General features: G+C 32.1%; 1 protein-coding gene across 1 annotated transcript in view; it reads right to left on the bottom strand.

The window, feature by feature from the left end:
• Window positions 1-15031: 15031 nt before the first annotated feature.
• The window catches only part of LOC129230467 (uncharacterized), a 58155-nt gene continuing 47827 nt past the window's right edge, over window positions 15032-25359 (bottom strand). The window contains exons 2-3 of the mRNA XM_054864869.1: window positions 15205-15277; window positions 15032-15090 (exon numbers count right to left, since the gene is read on the bottom strand). Coding sequence (XP_054720844.1) covers window positions 15032-15090; window positions 15205-15277 — 132 coding nt within the window. The remainder of the gene's footprint in view (window positions 15091-15204; window positions 15278-25359) is intronic.

Here is a 25359-nt window from a genome sequence, read left to right as displayed (position 1 = left end):
GGTAATTTTTCATTAAAAAAAGGAAGCAGTTCTGCAAGTCCTTTCGCATAAAATATGAAATTAAAATAACCGTAACGAAATAGCTGCTTACTTTTGCTTATATTTTCTACAATATCTTAGAAAATGAATGATTAGTAATTCCTTCAGAAACTTAAATAGTAATTTGCTTTATGTTAGATTTTCAGAGAGGCAATAAAAAGAGATTCCGTGGAAACAAATTTGAAAAAAAAAAATCCGCTTCATATTTGATTATAAAAAGGAAGATAACAAAGCCAATCGAAACATATATCAATGGCATTAAAAATAATTTAGTTTTTATATAAAAGTGTTTGTTTGTATACTTACATACTCACTTCACTTTGAACACTTCAAAACGTGGACGTGGTGATTTTTCAAAAACTGCACCAAAGCCATTTAAAAGTGCATTAAATGTAATAATTTTGCCAAATAAATTGGGCGATAAAAACCAAAGTTCGAATGAAATTTTAAACTATTCAAAAAATGCGATTAAAAAACCCGTAAATTGCATTAAAGCTTTAATCACAATGTCTAGCAATTCGCTCTCTTCATTATGTATTACCAATATCACCATGCGAACACAGTACCTTAACCCAGCCATATTTTGGTTTTTTCAAACATATGTTTCCTTCCTAACTCCAACTCATAAAAATAAAAATTAAAAAATATATATATAAATAAAACTTTAAAACTGATTGTACTTGAATGGAGAAAAACCTTTAAAAACCTCATTTGAAAGTTGACTAAAATCCAGTATCATGCTTGCTTATGTTCAGCCTTGAAAATGCTTTTTTGGCTTTATTTGCTTCATAATTTATATTATTTTGTTTCGTTAGCAACGATTAAAAAGCCAATACACATTGGCCTCTCAGATTGGTTGTTTAGTGGATCTTAACTGTTATCTGATCTGTAAGTAGCTATGTATATGGACTGTCACGTGCGGGACTAACTTTCATGTTTCCTTGTAATGGCACAAACGCCTAGCAAATGGATTAAGGGTTCTCAGGTCTCTTATAATGTTAATGCAACACACAAACACCTATTATTTAAAAACTTGTAAATACATTTTTTTACATGCCATAGCTAAAATTTCAGTTTTAAATCAAAGCTAAAAAATTCATGATGTAGCACCAATTAAACAGCACAATTTTACTACAGGAAAAAACTATCACAGAATTTTTTTTTTAACTCAATTTCGAAAAATAGCATGTAACAGCGTGCCCTCCCTCTTACTGAAAAAAAATATATAATTTTAATTTATTTTTAAAGTACTTCAATATACATTCCTCAGGACCTGATCTTCAATTAAAATTTTAAAATAATCTAGCAATTTTCTTTTGAAGTTTTAAAAATAAATACCAAAATATGGGAGACATTTGTTTTTTAATTTATGGTTTTTAAATAAAATTGAGATTCAGGTTATAAAGGAAGACCAGAAAACATGCATGAAAAGTTTTATGAAAATATATAAAAAAAACTTTTTTGAAATATCATGCACGCAAAACGAAAAACAGACTTCAGAGAAAACAAGCTTAAAACAGCTGCTGTTGACAGACATTTCAATGGGGAGAGTTTACGTTTTTTTACTATAATTCGAAAAACTTTTTACCCGTAAACTAATAAATAAGGTACCACATTGTTCAGAATTAAATTATGCATAACTTATATTTTTCTAGGAAATCAAAAATTTTGGCGGTAAAAGGTCCTTAAACCTCTTAATAAACTAGATCGGTGTACTTGTGAAAATTAAGTCTATACAATTTTAGAAACATGTATTACGGCTGCCATATGGCATGATCAATACAAACTTTTTATAAACATTTACTTCATCAGCCATATAACCCCATCAAAACAAAGTCAAAAACCGAAAACTTGTTTGAGAACTCAAGGTGTGCCGTGTTTAATCGTTAATGTTATTTTTCACTTCTTCTCTTTTTTGAGATATGTCAAATCATTCCAAGTACCTAACAAGTTACAATAAGGGTAAAAAATATATTCTTAACTACTTTCTCTGCCCAAATTGATGACTGTTTCAATCAAAAATTCAGTTCCAAATTAGTTGCTACGTTTGAGTACTTGTATGCTAAATTATTAAAACCGATGTTTTCATGATTTTGTTTACACATTTTCAGAGATTTCAGTGTGCTGTGTTATCTGTAAATAAAAACTTTTATATGCTATAAGCAGTTAAAAACATTTACTAACCAGATATATTTTCCTCTTTATATAAATTAGTATCAAATTAGTATCAATTAAGTTTGCACACTGTAAAGCTGCACCCCATTATGTAAGGACTCTTCAACTAGTTATCGCATAAAACTATCTTCTTCCCAACTCATCCTGAGTTCGTTAAAAAGCAAACTTACAAGTGTTGAAATGAATTGGGACAAAACTATTATTTTGCGGACTCAATTTGATTGCCAGCTAGATCCAGCAGGTCCCACTGAGCTATGCCATCTATCCTAATGCGATCCAGATTTCAGTTTTGATTGCTTGGAACTGGTTTAGATGGGAAATTATGAATATTGAACAATTTTTCAGATTGTTTCTGTGAGGAAAGAAAGTTGCATTTTGAATTCGTTCATTTTAGTACGCTAAAAATGGATATAACTCCTGAAAAGTTAGCAAAGATAATCGTACTTAACAGTCACGTATCTATCGCTCTAAAAAATACTACTTCAATGATTCTTATTAGAAAATCGTTCTCCTCTGGGCGTTTGAAGAAATGCATTATACTATACCATTTCCTCCTCGAAGAAAGGGCAAATGTGAAGCAGAAAAGAAAAAACTCCAAAGTAGGATAAATTCCTACTCTGAAACTGCATCATTAGAGCTACAAGAACTATCCAATACATTATGAGGTATTTATTACTTATTGATATTGATATTCATTGTTCGACACTGCAGCGAAGATCTCTCACTGTTGGTCAGAAGAGAAGTTTTCATAAGTTCGATTTTCCAATGGATTTGTGCCTGTTAAGTTCGATTTCTTTTGGCGTTTTTTTTTTTTCAATATTCTCAATTTCTCATCTGGACTAGTTTAAAGCTGTCAAAACTGACATCCAGATGACATTGAGATAGATAGAATTGCTTAGGGAAACCCAAAGGAGCTAGCTGGCAAGCAAGTTGAAAGTCCTCGAAAAAATATCTTTGTCCCAATTAATTCGAGCACTATAGTATCTTCCTGGTATACTGATGTGTCGGAGTTTTTACAAAATAGAACGTGACTAAAGAGTGTGCAAACCCTGGGATTTTGAAACTAATTTAAAGAAGGAAGAAGAGAATGTTTGGTTAGTAAATAATGTTGATTGAATGCATAACAGCCTGAAATCTTTAAAAAACAAACTTAAACAAAATCATAAAATGATCAGTATCAATAATCAGCACAAAAATAATCAAATGTTAATAATTTGGGAGGCAGGGAGAAAAAAATACCCAAAATTCTTAGTACGTTATTTTTATACAGTATATCGCTTATCGAATTAAACTGTGAAATTCAATTTTAAAAAAGTACTGCCAGAAAAAATAATTCAAATAGTTTTTCAGAAATTTAAATAATGGTTCAATATGCAACGAGACATAAGCTTTTAATGTTCGGAATTAAACTCAGAGAGTAAAGAAAATTACCTAGCTTGGGAGCGTGTAAATGGAGTGCCGTTGCATCAGTTGCACCCCACCCCCTGTCTGCGCCCATTTTTAAAAGAAAAATAAAATTTTAAAAATAATAAAATTATCATTTTATAAATATATATTACCATTAAAAAATAATATTAATGTCATATATTTTACTATCAAAAAATTTGTTCGATTACTATTACTGAATGAATAAAATTAATTTAAAGCAAAAGACAAACTACAAAATACCTTAAACACTACAAAATGCCATATAAAAAATATTAATCCCATGTGTAGGGCCAGGAGTGCTGGCAAAGTGGTGCATGTGGTGCACTTTCAGCCCAATGGCCCTCAAAAATAAAATTATATAGCTTAACAAAATCGAACTGCAAGATAATTAAAAAACTACAAAATAAAATTACGTACTAAAATACTGCGATCAGAGAAATAAAACTTTTAAATCAAACAATTTTAGCGTAAATGAAAATACACCTCAGTATTCGCTCTAAAAAAAACAAATGCTTCAATCAATCAAGAAATCAAAATTTAAAAAAATCCTAACCAAATTGATTAGTAATTTACATGCGGGTGTAATTATTCTGCCGGCGGTCTTGATATTTATGTAGACAACAGCAACTTCTTGCAGATTGCTGGGAGTCAGAGAGAGAGGGTTAGCTATCAACGAACTTTTCGAGAAAAGTATGTCACGCGGTCTCATTTCTGTAAAGCTCTAATTTAAAACCACAAAAAAAAAGCTGGAGTTCTTTTAGCGTTTGTTTGTAAATAATTTAATTAAACTCTCTCCTATATCTTAGCCGACGTGTTAAGCTATGCAGTAAATATAAAACGAGACAAAAATAAATTCAAGGATTCAATAAATTCAGGAAAACATAGCAAGGAAAATAAACAGGAACCATTCATAAAGATAAATTATTCCAAGTAAAAAAGGAAAAGGCTTTTTTTTCTTAATATAGTATTTTGCTCATTTCATCTGAAAGCAATCGGATTTCTGAAAGTAATAAAAAAATACAAGAATAAAAATGAGATATTTTACTTTTTTATGAAAACGACAAACATCGCCGTTTTTTCCATTTTTTGTATTGGAAAAAGAATTTTTGATGTAACGATAATATAAACTTAAAATATGATTTCAATTTTCAATATTTCACTTATTGCACTTTTTTCAAGTGCAGAACAGCAGTACATTTTCCTTTTTTTTATTTATCATCCGAGTCCTGTTTTATTCTTAGTGTCAATATCGGAGAAGGAATTATTGATAATCTATACAAAAGGGGGGACGGAATGTAAGAGAAGTTCGATGGATTTTTTCCCTCGTCTTAAGATATGAAAGAAAGCTTTTAACTAATGTAGTAAGCGACTGAATGAAAGTTAGAAATTGCGGTGGGATTAAATTATGCTAAGTATGAAATGAAGTGAAGAAATGATGGTTTAAAAACTTATCGAATCTTTACGAAAGATAAGCATCTAATTATAGGATTGAAGTTAATGACGCTATGCTTCTTATACGATGTTGGTCACCGGAGTGAACTGAAAACAAAACGACATAAAAAAGCGTTCTACCTGCTATATTTGACGCGCATGCGCAGAACTTTGTTTATATAAAATCGTTTCACAATGGGGATGTTTCCTTCAGTCAAAAGTACTACTTTTAGTCCCTGAAATCGGTAGAATAAGCAAAAAAAAAAAAACCCCCAGAAAATGCTTTCCTTATTCCAATTTTTAGTTTTTATTTATTTATTTCTTTATTATTTTTATTGTCTGATTTTTAAACCAAAATGTTTCATTGTGTGACGTCACAAGTGATGAAAGCAATCTTGAATCGGAGCTCGCGGTTGTCCTTTCTGGCAAGGTACTTTGCCTTTCAATGGTTTTTTTCACCGCGAGCTATTTACTAGCGGAATGAATGAATTGTTAGTCAAATAAAACATTCATTTATCAAAGTTTGACAGTGACCTGGAACTTTATTCTGAAAATCCTAGTGGTTTGCTCACTTGAGACGTCAGCAGCAAAAATGAAAACAGCGGCTGAATGTCGTATAAGATTATTTTTTAAGAGAGAAAATAAATCAAAATTAAGGACAAAAAAGTAACTTAACCCATGTTTTCGACCATGCTCTTTCAGAAAAAAATGTTTTTGAAAAATGGGAAAAAAACAACGTAATTCAACTGTAGAAAAGCATCAAAGGCGCATTAGTCTAGTGCGTTCGGTTGTTGACTTAGTTTGATGGTTCAAACCCTCTGTATGCTTAGTTTCTAACAAAAGATGTGCCCCTAAAGTAATTACCCCCCCCCCCCTCGAAGTGCCCAAGTAAAGCAATTGATCCCGTAGTCTTCAAAACTTATGATGCGTGAAAAATCTGAGTTTCACCCAAAATGTGAAAATTCACATAAATAAGAAAATAAGTGTAGGAGCTACTCTTTAAAGAGCTCTTATGTAAATTGAACCCTGGCTGTCTAACACCAAACGAGCGTTTAAAATGTACTCGCCCAGATCTTGCGATATTAGTTTTTTTTTCTTTTTTAATTTCGTTAATTTTCAACGTTTAGAGTTACAGTCACCAAGCTACACAGTTACAATACAGATTCAGGATGACTTTGACCCACAATTTATCTATTTTAACCAGTTGCACTCACATTTTAATATATTTATTATATTTGTTTGTGTAAACGGAAAAATGACTCCTGAATGATTGTATAGTTATCCAAAATTAAGAAATAACAATCATTAAATCAATTTAAAATGAATCATTAGCTTGGTTTTAAGCTATCTTGGCATTTAGGGTCACTTTGAGCTGCGTCTGAACGGGGATGAAAAACAAATTTTAATAGAAGTAGTGTAAATAATGATGACAGTACTAAATCAGAACAGTACAGTTAGTACTTTAAATGACAGTACTAAATTAGAAAAATAAATTCTGAATGTTTAAAAACTCCCCCATTTTCTTTCTTTTTTTTTTTTTTTACTACACTGCCGTGCAAGGCACAAAAGTGGTACGTGCAGCTGAGCTAAAACTGATAAATAACGGTTAAAGTTTCGCGTTTCCATATACTTGATTCAGATGAATTTTTCCCGAAATTTTTGCAAACTATTGCCCATTCACAATTGACCATAAAATACTGATTTGGCTAAAAAATGTTTCAAAGATCTCCTTGGTGACATTATCTCAGTATTGATAAAAGGTGCAGGTAAGACTTCTGTGCTTAAAACGGCAGTACAAGGTTTCTATTGTTTTAAGCATTACTGAAAAACATTTTTATGTAGAAACAACTTCAACAAGGACAAAAAAAGTAACATCAGAAAAATCATTAAATTAATACAATGAGCTGTATACAAATTTCCAATTTTTAATTATCTTTAAAGCCAAATTTACTGAAAAAAAATGTGACGCAAAATTAATTAACTGGCAAGGATCAAGGCTACATTAAATGACAGTGTATAATTAGAACTTGTATTTGCAATGTTATTTAAGATTGTGTTGAAGCAGCACTAAGCGCTCACACTCTGTGACTTCTGCCACAAATTTAATCATCAACACATTTAACCTTCTGTTTTGAATACAGTAATTTTGTTTCAAAACATAATAATTACAAATTGAATTTGCCAATCAATGTCTAAAGTATCAACTTAAAATACCATGAACAAATTAAACCCGAACTACAGGAAAGGATCGTCTCGTTTATTTTCTCATCATTTGAGGTACTGCTCTAATTTCCCAAGCAGGGCCGCACTCATTTGCTTAATGGTCTGCATTTTCGAGCTTTAAAAAAAAGCAATGACTGAAATCAATCTTCTTTATCAGAATAAATACCACAACAACAAAAAATGACTTCAAGTATGAACAATGGCATGGAAGATAATTAGCAGGGAGAGTCTTCAGTCATCAATACTAAATGCGATCATTGACTTGTACCCAAGATGAATTTTAAACTCCCGGTATTCAAGTCTTTGTAATCGATGAACTTGAGGACGTGAACGAATTACTTTCCTATGCAAATTACCATTGTGGGAGAAAACGTTTTTAAATAGAAAGAGTAGAATGCCTGTTCGGGAGGGGATGGGAGATGAAGTGTAAGTCTGTGCCACGCCTTTTTTTGATCCAAATTTCTGATTAACTAAGTTCGGTCACAACCGTCATTTCTTGAAAGAGTTATGACTTTTAATATTGTGTTCTGAAGATTTGAACGAGATAGGTTATAACTCTAGATTAACAAAAGTAATGTGCGTTAATCTTGGTTGAAAATAAATTTTTCGGGATTTTTTATGCAGTAAAAATATTTTGTGGGATTAAGTATTTACTCCAATTGATATCAAGTTCAATATGCGCAAATAAACTTCATTTCTCAACACAGTCAAAAGATCCTTTTAAAATAGAATCGGCTTAATGGAATAGCCAATTTACCAGAAAAAGTATTCTAATAAGCGGGGTACTCCATTATCCGGGATCAAAATGATAAATCACAAAGGTTTGGTACATTAAAAATGTAATACATTAAGCGGGATTGACCGATATTACAATAAATGGGCTTGACTGTATATGATAATATGCGCTTCTTGTACATTTTTTGCAGTAAATACGAAAGCTTTATTTTTTTTCTTTTCCACGCACCAGTTTCCCAAAAATTCCTACTATACGGGTTATTTTTCTTTTTGGTAAATTTGTAGCGACTTTCATGTAGTGGCGTCCAAGAAAAGCAAAACTCCTGGCACCAAAATCATATCCCATGAACCATTTTCGAATCCTAAATGAACCTTTCTTCTTGCAAAAAAGGTTGTCGTACGACAATAACGACTGACATGATGACGTGCCTAGTTCGTGCTCCAATCTTGCAATCCTGATACATTGAATAACTGGAGGAGTGAACTTGCTTAAATAGAGAAAATATTTTTTAATGATAATCAACTTATCTAGTTTTGAAAATTCTTAGTAGAACCTAAGAAATGTTTACAAACGTTTCACAGTTGTAGTATGCTGTGGACTTAACGTAACTCCATTTTGCAGCTACCCTAATTTTGCTACATTTGTAGTTACCTCGTTGTAGAAATCATCCGATGATATAATACCATAGAGAGACTTTTTTTTCTATAATTAATTCGACCCATTCAAGTTTACAATGCGTGTTTGGCAATATTTTAAAGCGTAAATAAATGAGTGACCTTATTTCGATTCATTACAGATACTAAAACACGACTTAAATTTATAGAACAGTATAAATGAGCAATGTACATGATTTAACTGAGTAAATATGTTATTTGTTCCACGCTTAACTTCATTTTTCACAGAATATTTTATTTTCATGTGTACTGTTTGGCGGCAAAAACTGTTCCCTTTCAAGATTAAATTCGCATATTCTAACTACGTGATTGCAGAAGTTGTTTCACTGAATCTAAAATAATAAATAAACTAAAGATGTGAAGCTTTGTACAGAATACTTTAAACGAAATACACTTTGAACCAGGGATATTTCTGTTATTTTTTCAAGACGTAAAAATACTCCTTGGCGTGTTTTACAGGAGTGAAATTCATTTTGGAGGAGTGAAAATTCGGAAGCAGACTGTAATAGTGATTCATTCCATGAAAAATTTAGCTATCTAAGTATGGAATGGGAGATGTCGGGGGAAAAAAGAAGTACGTATCATTTTGATTTTTAACATTGAAAATGTCTGACATTTCGTATTTTAAAAAAAGCAACGAAACATCCATCGTAACATATGAAAAGAATCAATTGATTCTTTTTTTCCTTTTGCATAATGCTGAAGTTTTATTTTTAATATGACGCTTAGAAATAAGCTTGGCTTAATTTTGAGGCATATTTTTCACTTCCAACGAATGAAATACTTTTATTGAGGCGTTAAAGATGTCTATGCTTTGAGCCTTCTAAAAATAATAAGAAAACAAAATTAAAAAATATATTCAAGAACGGGTAACAATGAGATTGGTCATTTTCAAACAAGTACTTCCTAAACATAAATCGAGGCATTTAATCCCGAATTCATTGAGCTACAAGAGCCAAAATTTCATGAATATTTTATAAGCCAGCCAATCGAAATTTCGCTAAGCAGTAAACTCTATTCTACAAAACACCTTGAGAAGGAAAAATCTCATCCACTAAACAGACTTTTTTTTTTTTCCTTTTTTTCGTTTACTTTTAAAAAGAAGTCGTTTCCAACGAACAGAAAATTGGGTGAAAAAACTACAACAAAAAAAGAATTAGGAACTTCCATGCAAATGAAGCTGAAACAAGAAAACCCTAAACGATTTTTGTCTCTGCTTGGTGTATACCTTCCCCCTCTCTCCACGATAAAAGGGCTCCCAGGGGGGAAATGATTTCTCTCAGTATGGGGGAAACATAGAGGATCGAGACAAAGAATCCATTTGTGTTAGAATCTTCATATTTTCGATTACGGCCATAATGAAGAAAAAGATTTCGTTTCTGTGTTGGATGGTTTAAAAGGATTTGAAATATTTATTACATCATTGAACACGAACAGTTTGATGAAACTTAAATTCCGAGACAATGGTGGATGATGAAGATGCGCTGAAACAGCAAACAGTAGAGTAGTTTTTTCAGAAAAAGAAAATTATAGATTCGGTGTTCAATATGCGGGTTTGAGGTACAAAATTGATTCGATATGATTTGGTTCGAATTTTAAGAACAGTCAGTTCTGTAATACATATAATGTCGCAAAATATAGAAAAACGGAGTAAATTCTTTATTTTTCTGAAACTGAATTTCCTTCATAAATACTATAGACACTTAGAAACGAGAAATGGAAGACCACCAGTTAATGAACTCTTAAGTGTAATTCTATTTTTAGAATTTCACAATATTATTAAAATCGGTACCATTTGGCACATCACTGTAAAAATATTTCAGTTGATGCAAATAATTATTTTTACGAAATTGGAAGAACCTAAATCCCCAGTTCTTTGTCAGTTTTTTTGGGAGGGGAGGGATGGGGGAGGTTAAAATGGAAAAAAAAGGCACCAACCCAGTGATTAAAAACCCCGACCTGTAAACAAACTCATTATCTAATAGTTTTCTTTTTGTAAAGAAATAAAAATGAGTTGCTATTATCAATTCATCTATGATAGACTTCGGAAACTGAATTAAAAAAGAAAAAAAAAAACTAGTTGTTCAACCACTAAAGGGTTTTTATTCACTACTTGCTCCACCCTGTTAATAATTGATTGAAAAAACATGATTTGTTGTTCGGTACGCGGTTTCCATATGAAAGAATCATGCAATAACGATCAAGTTTGTAATAAACTCACACTTTTACACGCTGTATCTGATTAGCAAAAAATATACATTTTCATTGTAAAATATTCGTCTTTCATTAACAAAAAACTCATTTTGCAGACTTTTACTTTAAAAAAAAAGCATATCGCGTCTTTTGCTACGATTCAGTGCATGCATTGAAGCAATTCTTTTCGATGTGAAATCGAGAGTACTTAAGCTGACATTGGGAAATCTTCTAAATAAATATACCCATAAATCTCACTAGTCGTTAAAACTGGTAGTGATTAAGAAGAACTGAAATCAAACCCCTAACAACATAAAAGCCAAGATTGATGCAAAGACATTTTCCACGCTATGTCTGATTAAAGTTGACCTAACGGGTAATGTTTCCGGTAATTTATGTCCTCGGAATGAGCTGATATATTTGTCACAGGGTGTTGCAGCTTGTAAATGTCTGAATCTTTTTCACACCCATGGTGTGATAACATTAAACTAGAGATGTAGCATTTTTCAAGGATCATTATCAGATGCAAGGACAGATTAAATGGCGCAGATTAGACGCATAAACATTAGTTTTTCCCCTATTTATAGCCATCAATTTTACGACGCAATGAAGTTTCATTTCCAGAATCTTTTTATAATTCTTATCTAAAAAACGTCACATTAACTGTATCAGGATTCATCTACGGCATAAGGAGTTTTGTGATTGTTGAAGTATTTCATGTTTTTGAAGAATCACTTCTATGTGACCCTGTTCAAGTTTATAATTAAATACCGTTGTATTAATAGGGCAACAGGTAGACAGAGAGATGTGTGTGTGTGTGTTTATACACTTGACTAGATGACATATAGTTGGGGAAATACCACAACTAAGAAACTAAAAATTTGGCAAAATTAGCTTATTTTACTTTCGTCGAAAATTTGTGTTTGAAGAAAACATAAATTATTCTTAGAAATGGTAATACCATAAAATTTCATCACCACTTTATCAAGTCATCATATTTTCCAAAAATCATGTAAAAGCATTACTTTGTTCAGTTTTCCCCAGAATAGCTAGATTATAGTTACCTAGTTGTAGTATTCACCCCACAAAATGACAAAAAATTCTAATTTTAGGGAATGTAGGGCAAAGTGAGATAGTAAAGTCAAACCAAACAACGTAAGTAGAAGCACAAAACTTTACTATTCAGCACAAAGGTATTTATTTATCAAAGTGAGATAGTTTAAACAATTTACTTCTTTCAAAATGAACAAATTGGAGATTTGTTTTCAAAATTGAAGTATATAATGAAAAACAACGTGTTTTGTAATAAAACTTGCATTGAAACATTATTTTTCATTTTAGACAGTAAATTTGCACTTTCAAAAGGGGAAAAAAAATTCTCTTGATTTTTAATGGGGCAATTTTAAAATTATTTTTTTGTTAAAATATTTTCTATTTGATCATTAAAAATATTTTTGACCAAATGCACTACAATATAATAAGAATATAATACATGTATAATGCAGATAATTATTTATTCGGTTATTGGTTAATCAACTAATTAATAAATGAGAAAAAATAATAAGTGAATAAATTAGTGAATGAATAAGAAAATTAGTTAATGAATGAATAAATAAGTGCATCATTTAGTGAAGGAAAGTAAATGAATTAACTAATTAATGAATACGTGAGTGATTTAATAAATGATAGAAAATGAAAACGAAATAAACTATTACTTTACTTTTCCCCTTTAACTTTAATCCACATAAACTTGACTAAACGTACAAAAAAATTTAAACATAAATAAGCTTAATTTTATACAACTACTAAGTATAAAATTTGGATATATAACAAGCACTTAATCATTAAATAATTTTTGACTTACAACAAAATATTAAAATATGAGTGTAAATTTTTAAAAATTGCTTGAACTATATTTGCTTTGATCTCTAGAGACGAATTTTTCCTGACTGGAATAAACTACGAGTGTTACGACATAGTTAAATTATTATCAGATAAGTAGCGTTAAACAAGTATTTCGCCATTTTTCTTTGCCCCACATTCCCCTGTTGAAATTTCACTTGTTTAATTTACACTAGAAATACCACAACTTAACTGTTTCATAAAAATTAGTCCCATTTTGTTAATTGTTATTCACTTAAAAGGTGATATCAAAAGAAAAAAATCGCTAAATTTAGCGGTGCTACTATTATAACTTTAAACTAAATTTCACAAGATTGTAATTGGGCTAACAAACTTCATACAGTGAAACCTGTGTATAACGATACTCTCTATAACAATACACCTGTCTATAACAATATTTTCTTTGATCCCTGAAAATGTTAGCATGAATAATCAAACTTTCTATAACGATAACCTGTCTGTAACAATATTTTTTAGGTCCCGTATCGTTGTAGATAGGTTTTACTGTATACGCAATTTTTGGACTTACGTCACTGTGGCTCTGAGGTACGAAAATTACTCGAAAGAAATATTAAAGAATAAAAACATCTACGAACAATCTTGAGAAAATTACCGTTGTAAAGCTTTGCAGAAAAGAGGTTTCAATTTCATTCAATTTAGAAAACAGCCCCCATCATTGGTAAATAAAGGATATAATTAATTCAACGAGTTACCATTGCTTTGAGTATTCTGGCTATTGCACTATCAAGTATCGAATCATCAAGAGTTAAAATATCATCAAGCTATTAAATTCAAGTACTTTGGCATGTATCGAAACCAAGAAAAATAATCATTTACCAATTGCAGTTAAAAGGCTCAAACTTCAAGCAATTTCTTTTTTTTTTCTATTTTGCTCGCTTTATACTGTTACTAGATTTTTTTTATCTCACAAAGGAAGCACGGGAAACAAAGCTCTCGGTGCTTTTCACGTGACACAAACCACGTGATCTCAATGCAAGCTGTAACTGGTTAACCTTCACTTAATCTATTTCGGCACAAAACTTACTTGCGACTAAATTCTTTTCGGAAAAAAATAAAATTTCACCCTGTTTTCAATGTGCTTAAATTTTTCTTGGAACATCTACTTATTGTGATTACATTGTTGGACAGGTGTTGCTATCTTCACCACCGAAAAATTAGCTTTTGAAAATTTTTACTAAACTCTTTTGGGAAACAAACTCCTCAATTATTACTGCTAAAAAATGCAAATAAAAGACAATAAATTAGATTTGGTTGAAAGCAATTAACCATTTAAAACAAATGAAGATAACTGACAAGAGCCACTGATTTAGAGAATCACTTTGAAACTAAAACTTGACGCAATATCGAAAAATAAACACTCTTCAACCGTCTAAAAAGAGCTTAATTTTACCGTCATTAATAAACCATTAAACTAGATTTTATATGAACACCAAGTTAACTTAAACTGCTCTCTTACTTTCTGAAAGTATACTTCCCTTACAGCAAGTTGGTATAATTTTCAGTTTGTAGTATAATCGGCATCAGTTGCTATGAGAATATTTTACCTCTAAATTACCATTATGAATTTTTCTGTTTCGAGGAAAAGAAATGTTGAATTTATCTTGGCAATATTAACATCCGAAAAACGATGAGCACAACGAGAAGTGGAAAATCAAATCACGATAAATCAGCCAGATATTCGATAATTTCGTGAAAAAAAAAAACTCAATTATTACTGCTAAGTAATAATGGAGTTTGTTTCCGAAAAAAGTGCAGTAAAAATTTTCAAAAAATAATTTTTCCGTAGTGAAGATAGCAACACATATCCAACAATGTAATCACAATAAGTAGATGTTCCAAGAAAAGTTTAATCGCATTGAAAACGGAGTGAAATTTGTATTTTTTTCCGAAAAGAATAAAGTTACAAGTAAGTTTTGCGCCGAAATGGATAGTTAGAGAAGAAAATGACATACTTATTACAGGAAAAACAAATTCTTCATAACAGTGTTCAAAACAATACATTGAAAAATCAATAAAAATGACTTAACAAGAGATTCAGTTTTAGAATCAATTGGCAGGTTACCGTTTTAGAACTGATATCATATCATACAGCAAAGTGTCTATTGTCCAAAAATTGAAACGTTTTCCCATAAATATTTGGCTGACGTTAAAATAGTGCAATTTTTGAAATAAGTATCAACAGATGTACTCTAGAAAAACTCAATAAATTTCAGAACTGAAATCCTAGTGTTCTTGGGGTGTTAGATCCAAACAGATTATAAAATCTCACTGAAATTGAACGAAATCCCGAACAAAGAAAATCATTTTGTCTTTCTCATTTAGATAAACACATAAAGTTGTAACAAAATATTTATGATGCAAATATTAAGGAATCCCACATACCTGGTGGACAGTTGCATAACGCTGTTTCCCTTTTAGTCCTGCTGCTTCCAAGAGGATCACTCGGTTCTTCATCCTACAAATAAAAATATATGCATTACTAGCAAAAATACCCGGCGTTGCCTGGGTCAGTAATAATTATTAGAAAAAATAGTTACTTGCTTTTGTTTTCTGCTTTCAGTGAAAGAATTTAAAACACATCTTTTTGACGTGATTAAAAATCGAGTTTCTTCCTTACCCATAAAACTAAAATAGCAATAATTATAAAGAACAAAGTAGTATTGATTTAGAAACGAAAGCACTATATTTAAGCATATACAAATTTAAACTAGTATGTTGTGGCCATCACGAAACTTTCTTCTATATTTTTTTTTTCTGATCCCTCCCCATGCTTGACGAGGAAGCAATATTCCCAACGAAAACAAAATGACACATGCAAAAACTTGACGACTATCCCAATGTCTGAATTATTGCAAAAGCAAAGCAAAGAGCGAAAATTGAAAGTTATTTTAAAAGCCTTGCTTGAATGAATTACAAATATTTTATTTGTTAACAAACATAAGATGGCAACAGTTAAAAATTTTAAATCATTGAGATAATATTTCCTATCATTTCCATACAATTAAAATCACGAGAAATACGCAGACGACAATCTATTACGATTTATCTTTCTTATTGTTGCATTAATAAAAATATTTTTATTCGCAAAAAAAAAAATAAAAAAAATCAACACCTCTTGGAGCGATCGGCGTCAAAATAGAACCAAAGCCTGTTTACATATGGATTCACATATATTCCAAATTTCAACCAGAACGTAGCATTACTTCTTGAGATAGGGCACTCAAAATGGAAAAAAAGAACGGGTGATTGCGCTGCCCACTTTTTAGCTGTTGACACAAAAGTAAAATCAGTTCTTATACCCACTAAGGGCTACTTGCCGATAAATTTTTCTTTCATTCCGTTCATTATTTCTTGAGATACAGCAGTCACAATTGACGACAAAAAACGTTCTATAGCTCAACCCCCGTTTGAGTTATTGACACCAAAATTGAATCAGCACCTGTTCCTGTTAATACCAACATATGGACCAAATTTTGTTTGATTCCGCCAATAACTTCCTGAGGAATAGCAAGCACGCGTAACTCGAAAAACGTCCCATTGCTCCACCCCCCTTGGAGGAATTCGCGCCAAAAACTAATGGGCACAAGTTTACATAGGGGCACATATGTGTACTAAATTTCGTTCGATTTCATGCGGTAGTTTTTGTTGTAGAGCGGCCACAAAAAACTGGTCACACACAGACGTGACACACATACATACACACACACATACATACATACACACACACATACATACATACACACACACATACATACACACACACACACAGACAGACAGACATTTTCCAAAAATGGTCGAAATGGACTCAGCACACCTTAAAACGTTCGAATCCGTCAAAATTTGAAATTTGAAAATTTGCACGAATCCAATACTTTCTTCTATATATTAGATATAGAAGAAAGTAAAAACATGAAATTAATCTTCTCATGTTTAAAAAGATTAATCTGTTGATACTTTTTTTTTAACATGGAGTCTAAAACCTTCTCTGTATGGCTAATGAAGTACGAAGTGATTAAAAAAAAGTAGCTGCGCTCGTAATCCCCTTATACTTGCTTTAGTTATTTCGGGAAATTTCAATTATTGTGGCGCTTGGTGTGATTTTACCGAATTTGCGAAAGTCGTTTCGGGGTACCTTCGATGATGCTCCCCCATTCTTTCCTTACTTTGTAAAACGATATGATATTAATTTTCGTTACAGAGATATCGTCGCCAGATGCTGAGATATTTTTGGTCACCATAAAATGACGCTAAACAGTTTCATCCGAAATGTTACCAAAATAAGTAATAAAATTTGGTGATTGTTTGAAATTGTGCAAAAAGGAAAATTAATGGAAGTTTTTGTGCTGTTTATGGATTTGCCTAATTTAGTTGCTGGATTATTTAACACAGTAAAAAAAGTCTTTTGAAAATTCTTTGATTGGCGATATTTTGTTTACATGGCGAAAGCTGAGAAACATTATGACGTAGTCTTCGGCTTCAAAAACAGCAACGTTGAAAAAACTGCCAAATGCATCAGCTACGGAAATCTTTCTGCAAAAATTTTGGCGATCTGCTGGTTGTTTGGATAATGAGTAAGTGTTCAATCAGCATAAATAATAATAAAAACCATTAATTACATTAAAGTTCCGTTTAAATGGAAAATCATCAGCCAAATCATGTATTATTTGCCAATCTTGTGCAAAAATCTTACTTCAAGATTTGAATTGAGAAAAGCCTTGAAAAATCACGAAAAGCAAAGAAAGTCAACAATACAACAATTGTCGCTATCGACAGGGAGTTGAGATGATACACTAAATACTGTATTGAGTTGAGGAAAGCCTTCGAACATGGATCTAAAAAGCTCATAACTCGTTTTTTATTCTACTTAGAAATTTCGAACAGGTGCCATCTTCAGCAGAAAAATCAGAGCTTTCGATGGACATATAATGTAAATATGTGCAAGTATTTTTTCATCCCAATATTAGAGAATTTATACAAAAATTGTGTTTTATTGTCCCCCTAAGGGGGTTTTGCCCCCCATAACGGGACGAAAACTACCCTATGTGTTATTCTGATGCATAAGCTATATTATTGTAAAGTTTCATCAAAATCCGTTCAGTAGTTTTTGCGTGAAAGAGTAACAAACATCCATACATCCATCCATACATCCATAATACATCCATACAGACAAACTTTCGCATATATAATATTAGTAAGATTATCTGGCATTCTGCATTAAACAAGGCACCACTAAAATTAGCTAGGTAAGATCGATTTAGCAGTAAGTTACCGCCCACAAGCCAGGGCTTAGGCAGAACTACACGCAATATATTGGACAGCCCGATTATCGCATCCAGAGAATGTAGTTTTGTTTTTATTAGAACTCAGTCTATTTTAGTGAATAACGGAGATGGAGGCAAATTACTTTGTCTACCAGTTTGTTGGCATTCTCAGCTTCAATGGGAGGGTATCTGCGTCCAGCTTGGTTATTCACTAATACAGACTGATGAGTTCTAATAAGAACGAAACTTCAGTCTTTGGATGTGATAACGGGACTGTCAGTGTATGCAGGTAAGAACTATATACCCTGATTATAGACATTGTTCATAAAATTAACTATCAATTATCTTTATCTTTACTAACAATAAAGCTGAAATTCTTTTTGTCTGGATCTGTGTGACGCGCATAGCGCCTAAACCGTTTGGCGGATTTTCATGAAAATTGGCACGGAATTAGTTTATAGCATGGAAGTGTGCACCTCGAAGCGATTTTTTGAAAATTCGATTTTGTTCTTTTTCTATTCCAATTTTAAGAGAATTTTACCGAGCAAACTGTCACAACGTGAACGAGTAAATTACCAAATTATCATTACGTGGAACCGTAACATGGGCAAGCAAATGAACATAGCAAATTGACGAGAAATTCATCATTCATTATTTGTAAATATACAGGCGAACCAAGTGAACTTTTAATTTTCAACTACAGGAAAATCCGTGCGGTTACCACACTAGTTAATAATAAATCTCAAAGTCTAGATATCTGAATCTCTGTGATGCGCATAGAGCCTAGACCGTTAGACCGATTTTCATGAAATTTGGCACAAAATTAGTTGGCAGCATAAGAGTGTGCACCAAGAAGCGATTTTTTTTTTTCAAAAATTCGAATTTGTTCTTTTTTTTTTAATTTTAATTTAAACCCATTTTTCACATAAATTTGATCATATGCGGGATAAATATTTCATTCACATTTTTAAGTTTTTGGTCATTCGAATGCTTGGAGTTTTCCGCATCAGATCAAGTTCGTTCGAAGTATCTACGAGCATTAGGAGAGCTGTAGGAATAGTTTAAAGAAAACCCAAGTCCAAGGCTCGCCTTCAGCAAGCCAAACGATTCTAGTGTGGAATAAAAGAGATCATTGACATTGGCTTTTGTAAAATGTGCATGAAATTAAGCATCATTCGAATGGATATACTAAAAGATATCTGCAATGATATTTGGTAACCTGCATAAAATTTAGAACCAACCGAATGAAGTAAAAGTAACTTGCATTGATTTTTGAAAATCTGAAAGAAGGTAATCATCATTCAGATTGACTAGAAGATATTTGCATTGATATTGAGTCATCTGCGTGAAACTAGTTATCATTCAAATAGATTATAGTTGAAGCAAACTGAACCTCGCATCACTGAGAAGGCTACACAGAACCTAATCATTGCATTACGACGCTACCAGGTTAGGTTTGCTCCAACTATAGAAAAGATCTGCACTGGGCTACCCGAAAGAATTTTACTATCTTTCATAGTGAGTGCCACAAGATTTGCACTGGGACTTGACAATTTACATGAAATCAACCACCATTCAAATAGACCGAAATACATCAGCATGGTATGTATTTACATGAAATTAACCACCATTCAAATAGATCAAAATACATCATTGGTTGTATTTCCATAAAATTAAGCATTATCAAATCTATTTTAAAAAATAAGCATTGGAGTTTTGCTTTTTGCAAAAAATTAAGTAGTATTGAAATTGATTCAAATATTTGGTATGACTCAAAATGAATCAAGTTTAATTTTAAGAGCAAGACCGTGCTTTGAAATTTATTATGCATCAAACTGTTCTTAATTCGTAGCCTAGCAGTAAGTATTTGACTTCGAACTAGTTTGATATGAGTCCCAACCCCGACGTTGCAGTCAATGCCTTTAAAAAACAAAGAGGAGTGATTTTTGTGACACATTTGTTGCCCCTCTACTCGTCGAGTTTCCTGATTGAAGTTTTCGTGGTTTTCAGGACGCACATACTTGCAGCTTTCCACTAAGGCGCCTGTAATTTAAAAAGAAAGTAAAGCACGAAAGAAACTTCGCCTGTCCCGGTGTAGTTTGACACGGCCTTGACCCCTGAACTGTGTAGGGACATTCCACGGAAAACGGACATTTGTCCCGCACGTGACGCCTCATATATTTCATTAAAAATAATACTTTGAAACATTAATGAACAAATTTTTTCTGCTTAATGAATTACAAACATGTGTGATTGCTTAAGAGGGTATTCTAGTCTAGAAATTCAAAAATATCGATTTTTGTCTATTCATATTCTCAAAGTTTAAACCTTTAAGAATACATTTCTAGGAGAATTTAGGGAAATTCAAATTATTTTTGGAGTTGCAATTAGTTTTTGTTAAAATAAACTCTTTTGCTGAAATGAGACTGCAAACTTAAAACGGTTTTTCTCGAAACTAGTTTTTTCAGTTTCTGGTTTCGTTCAGAATTTCGTTCGGGTTCGGGGGGTAGTTTTTTTAGGAGACAGGACACTTTTTGTTGACAAGATATCTCAAGTTCTAATGCACCGATTTACTTGAAATTTGTTACAGACATTCTTAGTACTATCAAAATTGTCTTCACGTAGGGGTTTTTGTAATTTTTGGTTTTTATTATTTTTTTTTAAAATACCAAAATTCAAAATGAACTTTTAAAAAAAAAGACGCCATTTCGTTAAAAAAAAATATTTTCAATTCGGCTACGTCCAGACAACTCTACATCCTTTTTTATTTGAATTAACCTTAATTTTATGTTTCAGATCACCTGGAGGATTGAAATCACGTCAACCAGGAGACCCCCCCCCCCTTTTTTTTAGAGTCCCCACTTTGCCAATCTCCACCAACTACAATTTTGATTTTTTTTTCATCCATTATGCATTTTCATACTTTTAAAGTATCACTAAAAAACTGATAAAAATGGATAATAAAAATAAGTAGTTTTTTTTCTATTACGTCCGTAAAATCACCTTAAAATCAAGTCTCTAGACTAGAAAACCCCCTTAACTATCAAATTTCGTCATTACCCTTTCAAATTATTACTTTTTTATGAAATATATGAACCATCACGTGTGGGCCAAAGGGTTGACTTTTTGGTGGAATGGCAATCCTTAGGCTTTATACTAATAGGTAGGGTGTGGAGGAGAAAAGTATAATTCGTTCGATCTCGTGAGGTAAAGTGGTCGCTGTCTTTCAAGCAGACAATATGGAATGCCACCGGCATAAAATTTCGCCCGTGTTAATTATTTTTTACTCATTGTTTTAAAATGAAACAAACAGTATTGCGTTCCGCAGAAAATCAGACTTTTTTTCCCTCACGTGACAGCTTTATATTTCGTGACAAATTTAATAGTTAAAAAATGTAATAAAGGAATATTTTTTGCGTAAGAAGTCTCACATACAGACATACACGAGTGATTTCTTAAGAAGTATAACTTTGCTTATTCCACGTTTTGAAATTAAGCACACCCAAACCTTTTTTTGTACGGCGGATAAGGACCGCATTAAAAAAAATCGCCAGTAGCGTAACTAGGGGTTGGCAGGAGTGGCTCTCGCCAGGGGCGCAGCAACCAAAGAGGCGCCATTTCAACTGATTTTTAAAAAAAGAGATTTTTTTTTTAATCATAGAATTTGAAAAATGCTTAAAAAAATAAAATTAAAAAAAAAAAAAACTCACAAGAAAAAGAGCTAGAGACACATACATAACATCTACTGAGAAGGAACATTGAGCATCATTGAAAACAATTTTAAAAAAGAAAATAAGAAAAAAATTACGATGCTGCCTCCTGTTTGTCAAATCAACAAATCAAAATGTTCTGGAAAAAAAAATATTTAGGGAGGTCACAATGACCTCCGGTGACTTCCCATGTGGATGACCCTGGAGGGGGGGGGCACAATTTCTTTATTTCGCCAGGGGCGCTAGACCCCATAGTTACGCTACTGAAAATCGCATAAAAAAGTTTGTTCTTTTTATAATTAACTTCGTCCGTTTTATAAATACTATGGTCAATTAAGTCCCAATCTGAGTGAAATTTTCATACACCGCACAAAAAAAGTTCGCACATAAAAAGTCGCACAAAATAAAAAAAAAAAAAAAGACTGCACAAAAAGAGGTTTGGGTGTATAGATCTGTCACGAACGGGACAAAATGTCTACTTTTTCGTGGAATGACCCAGAAACAGTGAAGTAGAGATGCGATTTGGCAGGCTACGACTCCATAAACGCTGCTACCAGAGTTAACAGGACGGTTTGCATTTATTTTGGAACGCTCAAAAACGTTGTAAAATGATTCGTACTATTGAGTAAAAAGAGCCATACGAGTCAGCTTCGAGGCGTAAAGGCTGGCAGCACTGGACAAAAACGTCGAGAATTCACAGCGAAAAGTTTACTTCGTTGAGCTTTTAACCCATAATACAGTCCGTTGAATTCTTGAGACATAGACACAGAAGAAACTGATCAGTTCAGATTTCCTGCACTGGATATCGCTAGATGCATAAAATTTCTGTACTCACAAAACATTTTTTGTTTTATATCAAACTGTGAAAATAAAGACATTTTTTCGGCAATTTGAACTTCAGTATTCATTTCTTTGAAAGCTGCTCGCTCTTTAGCAACCTTCAAAATCAAATACAGTTTTTTTTAAATGAAAACACTTTTGTGGAAAAGTATATAAAGAGTTAGTTGATTTAGCTGCATACTAGGAAAGTTTTTCCGTCACATAACTTTTTCAGCACTGTTCCAAAATATGCTTTTTGTTAAATTTTTTGTTGAAAAAATTATTCTTACTGTTTATTTTTTTTTTTCAATTCCCTTTTAAAATAAAATTATTGTTATTGACTAATCGTACAAACTCCGTGTTTTATTTGCAGTATTTATTTTCATAGTGGTAATAATAAACATCACTTCTAACAAAAAAAAGGTCCTTTTTTTTTTCAAAACCTTCAGATTTTGAAAACCTGATGAAAACGAAAACATCAAAACTCTTAAAATTTATAAGTTCGAGACTCTGTATTTAACATATTTTTGAGAGTCAAAAAGAGTTAAATATAGCTATTTGAAATAAAATGAAAATAAATTTAAACTTATTATTGAAAATATAGACTTATATAGACAACAAGCACTTAACTAATTAAACAAAATTTCTATAAAAATGCACCATTTATTGTTGTTTGAAGCACAGAATATTTCCCTGAATCTTTAGATAAACTATATATTAAGCAAGTTATTGAAAATCTGAAGAATTCAAATCATTTAAAAAATATTCTGATTAAATAAATGAGAGTTTCTATCGCCTTAACTACTGCCAAATTTGTAAAAGTTAATCACACAAGTAAGGAAGAAAATACTGAGACATGCAAATCAACTAGGGTCTGGTGGGGGAAAGTGGTCAATGGGGTAAAGTGGTCATAATTCATATAAATGGCTATACCTTAGAAATAAATGTTCGAATGAATGTGAAAATTTTATTTTAGAGTAGTGAAGTTAGAAACTACATTTTGAATACAAAATTTTACAACTGGCAAAATTTTATTTGGTAAAAAAAAATATTTTGTGTGATTATGAATTTTTTAAAAATATAAACACCTTTTTTAACTTTCTTGGGAAATTTTGTTTGTTAGAATTATGAACAGATTGACTGCGCAGGAAGCTTCCTACATGTCTCAAGAACTCATACTCATTAGCAGTTAGCTGAATCTATTTTGAATAATTTTTTAGAACAATTTTAGTAAGATGGGGTAAAGTGGTCATAGTATTAGGCTTAACGAATATTGTTCTTTTAAAATCACTTAATCTTTAAGTGTAAGGCAGATATAAATTAAATATTAATTTCACTTAATATGTATTGTTTTTACCGTAAACAAGGTTAAATATATGAGTATATGCGCATGCATACGCATATACTCGTGTAGGCACGTATATATACGTATTCACATAAATGCACCAATAAACACGTAATTGGGTATCTCGTAATATATTTTATCTATTCAGATATACATTCGACTTTACACGTATATACCCGCTTATACTCGTACATATACGAACACTTATATACTCAGGTAGACAAGACGTATATACGCGTACGTACTCGAGCTGACACTTACATACTAGCATATGATATACATGTATGCAGGGTGAGTTTAAACTCTTGGGCAAATTTTTAAAAGGTGTTAGAGAGGAGGATAAGAAGGAAGAATCATAAGAAACATATGGTCACAAACTCAACACTGACGCGCTACATGCACGCAAAGACAGAAACTAATGAATGCAAAACAGGTCACAAATTTATTACAAAAAATACAATTTTACACAACAACTTAAGAAAGTTTTAAAGTGATTGATGAAATTTGCGGCCAGCATCTGTAATACATGCGTCGCAATCACTCAGCAATTACGAGACTGTTGAAAAACTTTCACCAGTCGCTGCGCCTTTGTTGCGATTCGTGTATTAGAGCTACTACAGGCCTTACTTTTTAACAACTGTCTAAATATTTCTTAAGAACTAAAATGTTGGGTAAAATCATCTTTGTGTAACAAATTTGTGACCTGTTTTCATTCCATCGATTTCTGGCTTTGTGTGCATGTAGCACGTCAACGACCATAAGTTCCTTATGATTCTTTGCTTCTTATCCTCCCCTTTCACACCACTTAAATTTTGCCCATGATCTTGGATTCACTATGTAAGCATACATGTATATTAACGGATATACTCGTAGATATACGTGGATACATGTACTGGTGTTTACACGTCAATTTACGTTATACGTCTAACAAGTATAGAATCGTGTTTACACGTAAGCTTACGTATATACTCTTGCTTCCACATATATATACGTGAGTAGACACGTACCAAACACCCACTGGATATATCCACGAATTAACTCGTGTATACCCGTATATGTATGTAAGTACACTACCGGCCGTTAAAATTGCTACACCAAGAAGGAATAGTCTGAATGAAACAAAATTTTGCACACGTGATGGCAACATTGACACTAGAAAACGATTACGAAATGAAAGCAAAATGATCATTTATTACTGGAAAAATCTCACATGAATGGAGGTTTAAGTACCTTGTTGTGCCACCTCTAGTTAGAATTTAAGAACCGATACAGTCGAGCATTGAGATACAGCAGTTTCGTACGATATCTTACGTCTTCTCGTATCACAGTTGCTGTAAACGCGCCACTAATTTGATCAAACTTACAGGCTGTCCAATTTACCGTCTCAAGTGATCCCAGATAT

This window comes from Uloborus diversus, chromosome 9, assembly GCF_026930045.1.
Source record: "Uloborus diversus isolate 005 chromosome 9, Udiv.v.3.1, whole genome shotgun sequence".
In the NCBI taxonomy this organism is placed as follows: Eukaryota; Metazoa; Arthropoda; class Arachnida; order Araneae; family Uloboridae; genus Uloborus; species Uloborus diversus.
The sequence above is the reverse complement of the archived record's forward strand: the minus strand, read 5'-3'. Positions and strand labels throughout refer to the sequence as shown.